At 34.8% G+C, this 12,204-nt stretch overlaps 1 protein-coding gene across 1 annotated transcript; it reads right to left on the reverse strand.

Annotated features, from left to right (window-relative positions):
• Positions 1 to 347: 347 nt before the first annotated feature.
• Positions 348 to 6,427, reverse strand: LOC131038027 (uncharacterized). Its single transcript, XM_057970293.2, has 2 exons — positions 2,241 to 6,427; positions 348 to 2,122 (listed from the first exon to the last, which is right to left on the reverse strand). The coding sequence occupies exons 1-2, from the start codon at positions 6,180 to 6,182 to the stop codon at positions 722 to 724; spliced, it is 5,343 nt and encodes a 1,780-aa protein (XP_057826276.2). The 5' UTR covers positions 6,183 to 6,427; the 3' UTR covers positions 348 to 721.
• Positions 6,428 to 12,204: the final 5,777 nt, after the last annotated feature.

Below are 12,204 nucleotides of genomic sequence, written 5' to 3' on the forward strand. Positions count from 1 at the left end.
AATTTACAATAATGATTACAATAATAGAGTACATTCCTCTCTTCTTTTATGAGAATGAAGAATATAACATATTGACAATAAAGTCTAATCATTCACCTCATCTCTAGGGACATTCATATCAAAGTTGTAGAGAAAATGAATTTTGGTAAATTTATTAAATATAAATATTTTTTATAGAATCTAAAACAAAAAATGAAAATAATAGAAAACAAAGACAATACATAATAAAATCTTTTGTTGTTGCAGAATTCTTGAATATAATAAGGAATTTCTCTTACTTTACTCTTCAACATATCTAAATAAATAGACACATTTAAATCAACTTTACATGTTACATAAAATTATACACATCAAAAATTATTTGCTGCATTAAATGAAATCGAATAAAAGATAAACAAAAATACTTTTAAACATAGATTAAAATTAGAAAAAATACCAAACACAACACATTTTTCGTTTCCCATATACTCATGCATTGTATTCCCCAAGCCTGAGTGATCTATTCGGACCTGGCAGAAGTCACCGCAAGATTGGCATCCGGTGTCACAAAAATACACATAATCTTCTCTTCTGTTTGTGAACATGTCGATCTCGATGATCTCTTTGTAAGGAGGAATGTGAATGCAACAGGCAATGCGTAGGCCATTTTTCTCTGACACAATTTGGTGATCAAAAGGATCGCGGGGCGGTTTGATTGCCGACCTCATGGGTGCAGGCATGCTCATTCCGACCGAAATGATTTGCATTTAAATACAAAATCATGGAAATGATTTTTAATTCCACATGTCATGTTGCACCCACATGTCATGTTCCACCCAGTTGTTGTGGATGTGCTCTCACAGTGTCTTTCATGGCAACGATGTATTATATGGTTGGATTCAACCAGCAAAGCACAGGGATTACTGCACCTTGGAAGACAACATCTTCTGTTGCAAATGTGTCCAGGGGTATTGCACTTGTGCTTACCGGAGTGCCCTGGCTTCTGTAAACACAGCTCGTTACAATTTGAAGACATCTTATAAAAGTAACACCTGTCACCGCAAGTATTATGGTTTTTCTTTTTGCAATCATGATCTCCTTCATGCCCTGCCAAATCCCCGCATAGGTTCAAGCTGTTTTCTTCTCGAGCACAATAACTGCAATTTTCTGTACATGAATGACTCCCCATGCAATCATGCTGGTTGTCATGACCCTTCTCCATCACACACTTCCAAAAGCAAACAGAACATTTGCATGTACAAAGTGATAGGCCTTGCCTTATTTTGCTAAGAGCCACGTTGGCCTCTAGCTTCAACTTTTGCATCTCATCATTATCAGAGACATCTATTGTATTTGAACTTATCCATTGCTGAACTCTGTCATGTCTTCTGTCTGCCAGCGCCTCTAGAAAGTTCTGGAATAAAGAATGCCACTCGTCCTCGTTTGTTCCACACCTGGAGAAAACCATCTCCACTTCTGACTTGATTTGAGATAAAACTTGTCTGATAGTATCAGGAGTTGGTAATTCTGTAGACGGTGAAAGACAGAGCCCCGAATCTTCTATGTTCAATGTTTTATCCCGGACAACAACAGGAAAATCCGGAACTTCTTCCTGCGTGTCAAAATTTTCCAACTTCTGAAGTTTTTCATTCTCACTTTTCACAGAAAGACACCCCATGTGGACCGCAGGTATAAGATTTCTCCTCAAGATATCAACTGTTGCAGCAACTCGCTTACTATCAGTAGAAGCCGAGTCTTTGGTTACAATTTGAGCTATAATAAGCTTCAAATCCCTCAAGAAAGTGAATCCATAATCATAGCAAAAATCAACTCTTTCTTCCACCGTTTCTGCTAGCTCCCTCAAGCTCTCTTTATAATACTCAGATCTATTGTAAGGAGCCATAGCAGCAATCTCGACCTTTCCACCATACATTTTTAAAATGAAATTCTCCTGTGATTTTCTGCATATTTGAGAAATCTTCTCATAAAATTCTTGGATAAGATCTTCCACATCTGATGTGTCTACATCCTTGATGGCAATGTAAAATAGACCCTTGAATAACTTTTTATCTGGCTTGAGTAGATTGATCCCACTTTGGAACCGGCTAAAAGTAGATTCTGTGTCCTTATCTAAGTGAAAATCCTGTAATAACAAATGAAGAGCTTTCTTGAATCTTAAACGTTCCATGCTATTAATTCTAAGCGACCAGATTTTAAAAATGAACAGTACAATAGTTTGTGGTTAGAAAGAAATATCATACCTTTTTGTTGAATATTGTGATGTTGCTGACAGCAGCATTAAGAACAGAGAGAAGCATATCCTCTTGTTCACTTCTCTCAAAACTGCCCAGCCCCTCGAAGTCTAAAAGCACATACAAGCACCTGCTTTCCCCGCTGTCATCTTCATCTTCGCCTGTTACCATGGTCATCCACACACCATCTGTACACCTCCCACCTGCAACATCAAGAAGAGACCCTGACAGATGATTCAACAAATATGACTTTCCGCTACTTTGTTTTCCCATGGAAGATATAACCTTAATTTTGCCCTTCCAACTGCTAAGAACAGCATCATAGAATCCAAAGCGTATAGAGTTAGCAAGTGATACGCTGTCCATGTATCTAACACTAGGAGGCAGTTGAAGTCCATCCCTAAGAGCTGCCATTGCATTGTTTTCTGCACGAGCTATTTGAATGGGAACAAGGCAAAGAAGCTTGCGAACCCACATTCCCATTTTGACCTGTCTCTGCTGCTCTGGTGAGGCTGAAATTTGGTAATTCTCTGCATCATTCACTTCAAATTGAATCTCCATTCTTGAAAAATCTTTGTCTTTCCCAGCCTTAAGCTTTCCAATAAGTGCTTTTAAGTATCTGACGCATGCCACATTGCCACCATCTGATATGCTCTGTTCCAGTACCACTTTGAATGCGATGCGCTTCTTAGCCTCTGGAAACAACGTGGGTGTTGTTGCAAACTTGTCAAAAATGTGATATATGTAAACCAAATAGGGGCATGACAAAGCAATTTCTGTCTGATCTTCAGGAGCTTTACTCTGATCTACTTGTTGCAACTGCACAACTTCCGCAGCTAAAACAGTTTTCAGGACATTGGAAAAAATAATACCAGGAGCATCTACAGGACTATATAACAAAAGTTGTCTTTGTGATCCGAAGCTGGTAATTTTGGCCCCAAGTTTTTCCAAATCACATATACTGTATTCTTGTGCACTCAGACTCAGAGGGATTGTCTTCAAGTGGCTCATGGTATCGCCCAGAACATAAATTTCAAGTATCATTTCAGAGCTTGCACCGGTGGTATCAATATCTTTACCGGGTTTTTGAAGCTTCCTGAAGACGAGGAGGAAATAGCCGTCAACAGACACAGTTGCTTTGAAAGAATTATGTTGCGAAGGCAGAGAAATATACTTTGCCCTCATTGTCGGCTTCTCGTGTATTTCAACAACCCTTACTCTGTTGGAGTCATCGACCAAGAGCAGCTCCATTTTCCCCGGAATTGAATGTATCCACACAATGGTCTTGCTCCCTTCATATGATTCCAGATTGACCTCAACTCCAGTCCCATGGACATTCCCAAATGACTCATCAAACCTATATATTACAATCTTTGACATATCTTTTTCATACAGAGCCATAGATCTGGTACCTTCATCTACAGCCAATAAATCGAATCCTCTCCTAAATGTATAAATAGGACGACTCATCTTATTTATGTTAAAACCAATCTTGGGACAACGATATAGGTTCATTGCGGAATCGTCAAAACTGTGAATGAAAACAATCAGCTCTCCCGACTTGAGGGCGACAACTTTAAATAATTTTTCATTCTGAGGATCAATGGCTGCTAAGTCTATTGACGCTCCACATGTTGGGACAATTGGACGTTCACGGTTGCTACTAAGATCAGATATGTCCTTCCTCATTGGAGTCAGTTCACATACTTTATAGACAAGAGCAAAGGGATGCTCCTCCACAATTGAAACTTTCACCTTCAGATCCGGTTGCTGGGGAGTCGAGCTCCATAACCACGAAAATGGAGGCCACTGACGTTTAGTAGTAACTTCTTCAATGTACCTGGTAACTAGATTGTCGTTCTTTACCGTGGACATCATCTTCTTCTTTTCCTGTAGAAACTCCTCCTCGGCTTTTCTGAATCGCTTCTGCTCTGCCTTGCCTAAACTAGCCTCTGCCTTCTTCTTGAACACAAGACCCGACAACTCCTTTATGTTTTCCCTAAACTTGCGTTCCTGGTCCTTGTAGACTTGATCACACACGGTTTTCACAGTGTCGTGAGACAAGAGGGCCTCTAGATCAACTGTGGACTGAGCAGGGGAGACATTACAGAACTGTTCAAATAGGTCTTGGATCTCCGATGGCAGATTTTCCGTCTTTTGGGTTGCCAAATGGTTTTGAATAAAGGCTAGAGCAACAGGTTGGTGAGAGCCAAGCATGAAGCTAGCGAAAAGTATATTTCTGTCCAGGGACCTCAATTCAATAGGAACCATGTTTTCTACCCAACTACGAATTGCAGATGCAGAGGAAGTCTTATCGACAAGATGAACAGTACCTTCGACTTCCATCTTTCCAATATTACCCGATTTAGGTGGAGTAAAGAGAACAAATTTAACTTTCTCACCTGAGAGAGGGAAGCCTTTAATCCCATCGATAGGCTGCAAGAACATCACCTTTCCATTGATCTTTCTGGAGCAGGAGCACTGTCTGGAGCACTTGGCATTAACTTCCTGCCCATAACAGATGAAAGGCATTGTCTGCTTTGCTTGACCCGAGCTTTCAATGGTAATTATATGTTCCCAGTCTTTACCTATAAATTTTATGTCCGATCCGACCAACAACACCCTCTGATCTCCATCTGAAACGCTGTTCTCGCCGGTCAAAATAATTGAAACTTCTCGATAGAGTTCTTCAAATTTCCCGGAGAGAGAATTCAATTCTTTCGTTTTCTCTATATCTGCATATCTATCTTTATCCTTTGTTGTGCCAGCTTGGTCGTCCACAAAAAGTAGAACATGACTGCAAAATTCTGAAAGGACTTGGAGAAAAAATCTCTCAAACTCATCAATTTGTGCAGTGTTTATGGATGACGCTCTGTTTAAAAATGATTCCTTAAACTTCGAGTAGCTCTCAAAATTTTGGGGCTGGCAATTTTTCAGGACATCTACGAATTGCTCGTTACTGAGCCTGGAGTAATCAACATTAGACGCCGACGACCAGATTTGAAGCATATTACCTAACCCAGAAGCTTTCACAGAAACCTCTTCTACTTTTGTAGTCGTCCTTGGAGCTCTTTTCTCTGCTATCAGGAAACAGCATCGATGATACCCTTCGCAGAAAACGACGGTTTCATCATTATTATTGAGAACTGCAGCGTTTGCAGTTGGTTCTAACGAAGATTTCTTATTCTTTGCTCCTACATCAATTCTTACAATATAACCAGGCGAGAGCTCCACATCATTCGCAGAGCTCTTCACTTTGGTGACTTGAATATTTATCGTGCGCTCATCTTTTGAGCTAGGCTTTGCTGCAGCGGTAGCCAGAGCTTCAAAAGAATAGCTCCCTTGCACACAAACATATACAGTATCACAAAGTTCAACCAGGTATCTGATGAAATTGCAAGACACGTCTTTTCTGGAAGCCTGCTTAAAATGCTCACCTTCATGCCAGTAAAAGAGTACTACGCTTCTTGCTTTATCAGGAAGACTGACGTACAATCCCGATTCAAATAGTCCTCTTTCCATCTTAGCAAGAACGTAATCATCCACTAGACTTTCCTTGCGGAAAGCGCTTATGATCATGCTTTTGTCTCCATAGAACCCAGCAGTTGGTAAGCATTTTAGATCTAGTAAATTGAAATTGATACGAACCTGCGGGGGCTCACCTACATAAACCGAGGCAGAAGAGGGCACAAGCTTATTACAGAGGCTTAGAACTTCATCTTGTGGGAGCTGCACCTTTTCAACAAAGCTGTAATCTTGCATGTCAGGGACGATACGCATCACCCTAAACAGATTAGGGGAAAGCGGTTCCACAACTGCGCTTACATTCACACCTTCACCTTCAGTTTGAACATGCAGTGACGAAATGCCGACAGAAGCAGGTATGGGGAGCGTCTCTTCCTCTGCAGGTAGATATCGATTCTCTTTCATGGCATCGACAGTTTCTTCCATTCTGGTGATGAAAGGAGATCGGGTGTAGATAATGCACAGATTAAAAGGAGATTACACAGAGACACAGACACAGAACAGCACAATCACTAGAAGAAATATCAATATGAATGGTATGAAGGGAGAACCTGGATGATTTCGATCTTGGGCGAACGATTTATTTATTTTCTAGATAAGCAGACTTGTGGGATAAGACTGAAATGATGCAAGCGAAGGCTTGCCCAACATTAACACGTTATTCGCCATCAAAAGAAGGAATGAATGTGGCTAAGGTTGGTTAATCGCTATATGCCTTGATTTCTTAGCTGTATAATCTGATGGTTGTGAAATTTTAAGACTTTTTATAATTAAAAATCTTTTGTTTCCAAGGATTGCCCGTGTTTTTAATGTTTTAGTGCTATTTCCACGTGCTGTTTGTATGATTACTGAGGGGTGATCTCACCCTACTCTTTTTAAATAGCGTATCTGAAAATGTCTATTCCAAAAAAAAAACAGCCTTTTATTTTTGTTGTTTGTCATTTTTGGTTCCACTATTTTTAAAAACAATTTAAAATCGGGGATTTGATGGTTATAATGTATTTAAGTCCTTTTGTTGTAAAATATAATTCAAATTTTAGAATAATTGTAATATTAAAAGGTAGATTTTAGATAAATTGTGAAAAAAATATAAGAGCTTTAATATATAATATGTATATAAAATTTTTAACGACAAAAGAACTTTTAGCATTTGAAATGTGATTTTGAATGCATTATCATAAACTTATATAATTTCAAGAAACAATTGTGTGAGTATTTTTGTTTGATGTTTCAAATCAAACTCCATGATCCATCATTAGGAGTAAGAAACCAATACCAAAGAAATAGAATAGAATGGTTTATCTTGACAATAAATTTAGATAATATTTGGAACTATTTTTAAGTCATGATTTATTTGTCAAATAAAAATAATTGTATTCGTTAGGAAAAAATGATGATAATTAAATTATATATCAAGGAATGATATCCATTGGCATCTTTTAGATAGATATATTTAAGATACCTATACTTATATTTAAGAATCTACTTTATTTTCTCATATGAATATTAAATTTTAAAGTCTATTTAAAGTATTAATGTTACATAGACAATTTGTATTTGATGAACATAGAAAAACGATATAGAATTATTTTATTAAGCTAGTTTTAATTAGATAAAACTGGGAGAGGTCCTAACCATTACAAAACAACCATGCAAGCACATAAAATGGAGGAACTCACAAGTAGTAAGACCACTAGGACCAAAAGAAATAAAAAAAATGAGAGACCCTTTTTTGAAAAGACGCTTTTGACCAGAGGAATTAACTGACACGAACAAGGGTCTCGACACAAAAAAATCACCTTATCGAAAAAAAGTGATTTAGGAATGAACCCCTTTAGCTAGAACCAAAAGGGCTAAGGGCAAAGTTAACAAAATGTGGATTTTGAAAGTCTTTCCGCAACCTTTTACCAAAACAACCACCTTGAACCAAGCTAAAACTCAAACAAGGAAAGAGGCCACAAAGATCTAGAGGCCTCTAGAAACCTTTGATAATAACATCATCTAGCCATTCCATCAGAATGTTTAAATAGTATACCCAAAGAATGGACTAGCACAAGAAAACTCAAAGGGTTTTGAAAGGAATCCTTAAGATCTGTACTAGTAGATATCCCTGCAAACAAAATAGCCAACTCAATAGTTCTACTATCTAGAGTACCAATGAGAAACAACAAGTTCTGAAAGGCACCTTGAAACCTTATACTAATGAAACCACTCTAAATCATTGTATTTATAGGAATGGAAATGGGCCTGAAGAAGCCCAATAATCTTCGGACATGATCACTTGCAACCACAATAATTGGGACCACCTCAATAGGTCCACTATCAACAAAATAATCTTTGAGGAAGGGACAAACTACCAAGTCAACCTCAAAAGGACTACCATGCAAAGGTGAGAGAGGAAGGGAGCCCTTATTGTTGCAAAGAACCTTAATAGGAGTACTAGAAACAAAGAAAATAGCAACCTCCCTTGAACTAGACACAAAAGTAGAATGTAAAATAATCTTTGCAAAACCCACCTCCAAAGGGCACTTGAGGAAGGTAGAGTAGTCAACATCGTTAGTACTCTTGCCCAAAAGGAGAATAGAGAGAACTAAGTAAAATGGCCTCCACCTAACCCTAACACAACCCATGAAGCCAAACCTCATCTCCTCAAAGGAAAATGACAAGAAGGTAGTAGAGCAGAGATGAAATCTCTTGAAAGAGAGAATAGCGGAAATATAATCAACCAAATTTTGCAGACAAAAACTCCTAGTTACCCTTGACACAAGAAGGTAACACAAGATGCAGGGGTTCCATAGATCACCCCCTCTCCACTTCTCATCCTTGCCAAATCCATTACAGTCCTTGGAAACATGGGTAAGGTGAGGAGAACTAAGAAAAACCCACCCTATCCTCCTTCAAGCTAGTCCTTGCTTAAATTGATACTTAGGTGGCATGTATACAAATTCATTGCAAAATACATCTTCAAACCCTTACAAGATTATTTGGTCCTTTATATTAGGTGCTACTTCTCTACATCCTTATTTTTTTTTAAGAGAAAAATATGCATCCATGTATTACTACTTCTATGCATGAAAAATAAAGTAATTAAAATAGCATAAAATTATAATCAATTCAAAGCTCAAATTCTCACATGTAAACCTTAGATTGAGTTGAATGGAAAGTTTTTCTCATTGCATTGTGGGTGCTTAATTTTCTATGATAATGTTATCATTCGCTAGATGAAAAGTTAATATAATTTATATGTAAGATTGGATGCTTCATGAATGATAAGAGATGAATTTTTATAGACTTGCAAGAGAATTTTATGAAGGCCTAGGAGCTAGATGAAAAGTTGTTATAATTTATATGTAAGATTGGATGCTTCATGAATGATAAGAGATAAATTTTTATAGACTTGCAAGAGAATTTTATGAAGGCCTAGGAACCAATCTGGAGTCTCAAATTTCATCCATATTTTAGGGGCAAAATGAGTAGATATGGAAAACACAAGTTAATTGTACTTTATTTAATTCTTTATTAAAATAATTAAAATTTATCGACTTAGTGTGACTAAGGAGTTAATGGATCTAATTGATAAGTTAAATATCTATATGGAGGATTTAATTAAGTGAATGGGAGAATTAGGGGGAGTTGACTATTACATTGATGAATTAAAGTGAATTTGATTGATATGTGGGACTAAAGAAAAGTCTAAGAACTTGTTAGAAGAGGTAGTCAACTATCTAGGTGAGATGGAATTAATTAGTGTAATACCTAAAATTATTTAAATTATTGGTTCACATGACGTGAACATTAAAATTAAATTAATATTTTAATAGATAATGTGTAGATGAATAAATAAATAATTGGATGAATATGAATAATTGAATGGATTATTAACTTATTTAATTAAATAATAATGATAGTTATTTTTAATTAAATAAATAAGAATTTTTTTTATTAAATGGTTAGGTTTTATGAGTCCTAGGATTTTAATGGTGCTTAGGTGAAAATAGGAGTCCCATGCAATGAATCAATGAATGAGATGGTGTGATGATGATTAGGTTATGAAGGTTAAATCAACATTAATGGTGTTTACACTACTCTCTTGGCCTCCAAGGTAGATATTATTTTGAAAAATACTATCTTTTAAAGCTATGAGATTTCCACAATCCATTTTGCATTTCTAGTGTATTTTTTTCTGGATTCGATTGTGTGTGTATTTATTTTGAAAAATACTTTCTTATGAACTCTTCCACCCATATAACAATTATTTAATTTTATTTTACAAATAAAAAAGTGGTATGATTCTACATAAAGTTGTCTATTCCTAGAATTATATTGTAAAATACTTAATTAGTGAAAAAAAAAATATTTTTTTTATGAGAACTAGGTTTATACCAACTTCCTTTAAACTAGATTTTAAGTTCTCAAACATACATGATAAAAATATACCTTCATTTTTCTTAACTTGAACTCCTATTTTTAAAATTATTTCTACATAGAATATATCGATAAATGAAACTACATTGAGCTTCTAAGCTTGAGAGAAATATGAATATTTTATCCATAAAAACTACCTCAAAGTTCTATGAGAACACAAATTTAAACTCTAAATAACATAAAAGTGAGAAAAAATATTTCAACATATGTGAATTTACTTTTATGATATTTTTAATTTCTTGATAAAAATTTAAAATTGTATCTATCATCACAAATTTTTTATTTAGTTAATAGTTAATCCTTCTCATAAAATAATAAACTGTGACATTTATTTATAATAAATTTAATATTATCTTATTCAAAAAAACATATAATAGTTCCTTTTTCATGATGTAAAAGATTATATTTGTTTATATTAATTTTTCTTTTCATATTGCACATTTTGAATGAGGCAAGTGACTAGAATGATCTTCCTTGCTATAATGAATATTATTTAACCAACTCTTAGTTATGATGCAATGTCAAAGAGTATGGGGTGATCTTTCCTTGAGCTAGAAAGTTATATGTTGGTTATTATGTTTCCATTTTCTATTATTTGATTATCATCATCTAATATCAGAACTCCTTAAATAAATGATGTCATTTAGGACTCTATATAGTGTAAAATCAATTCATATCACATGCAAAATGTAGCCACATAAAATGCTCACTAAATTTGCACAATTTTCCAAACATGAAATGTTTGTTTTCAACTTAGAAATTTTGAAGTATGTGCTCACAATCTCATCCATTTGCTTGTCATAAAAGTAATTATTATTGATGTGGATATGATAACAGCGTAATGTTGTTATTAGAATTGTATATGCACTCATATATATATACATACATACATATACACACAAAAAAATTAGCTATAAAAATTGTAAATCATAATGTAAAACTTTATTAAAAATTGTAATGAGACGCGTTTATTGGTGAAAGTAGCTTAATTTTGTTACTAGAAATATATTATTTCTCACACAATAAATAAGATTCAGCCAACAAGAAAATTCACCATACTTTAGTTCATTGTTATGATAATTTGGGTCTATATGGATTTAAATTTGTGCCTTTACAAATAAAGAAAAGAATAAATTAAAATAAGATTAACATATTTTTCATATACTCTAATTTATTCTTATACATTTTCATTCACTATTTCTATATATGTCCTTTGACATGAAGCCAATCATTAAATGAAATAAAAAGTGACAATCATTTTTCACCATACCTATAGCTTAAACTTATATACTTTCCATTCACTTCTTTTGATATAAAGTTGTATCCTCCTATATGAAATCAAGCATTCATTAAGATGTAATGAATGATTCTTTTCCACCATACTTATTTATTCTAATATGTTATCTCTTCACTTAGATTTAAAATTGTATTTTCCTAAAAAAACCAAACATCAATTAATATATAAGTCACAATATTTTTAACGTATATTTATTTACTTTTGTGATATTCTTATTCACTTCAAAATAACTTAAAATGGTATCCATCACCACAACTATTTATTTAATTAGTCTTTTAATCCTTCTCATAAAATTACAAATTTGTGCATTTTTCATATATTAAATTTCACATGGGATTATTATAAATACATAGTCCATTTCTTCTTTTCATTATATCGAATATTATATTTATGTACACACAGTACATTGGCATCTTTTTAAACGTTTCCATCTTTTTTGAAAGCTGTTGTTCTCATTGTCCTCTAAAAGAAGAAATCTGCAATTCACACAGTAAAGCATGGCGTAGAAGGAGAAAAAATTTCTATGAAGTTTACCGACAACATCTACAAAGAATATCTAATTTAAAATCTCTGAAACATCGCAATTTCTTCCACTTAAAGAAAGCAAAAATGATGGAAGAAAGGACTAGAATAAGTGCTTCTTTCGACAAGCACAAACATACGGAAAAATGAAAGAATGTACCATTAGAATGCTCACAGCTGTTTCCAGGCATTCAATCAAATCTT

Source organism: Cryptomeria japonica, chromosome 7, assembly GCF_030272615.1.
Source record: "Cryptomeria japonica chromosome 7, Sugi_1.0, whole genome shotgun sequence".
In the NCBI taxonomy this organism is placed as follows: domain Eukaryota; kingdom Viridiplantae; phylum Streptophyta; class Pinopsida; order Cupressales; family Cupressaceae; genus Cryptomeria; species Cryptomeria japonica.

Coding starts and splice junctions, on each gene's coding strand:
- LOC131038027 (XM_057970293.2), bottom strand. CDS start 6,182: ATGGAAGAAACTGTCGATGCCATGAAAGAGAATCGATATCTACCTGCA. Junction 2,123..2,240: donor TCACAATATTCAACAAAAAG/GTATGATATTTC, acceptor TTGTTATTACAG/GATTTTCACTTAGATAAGGA.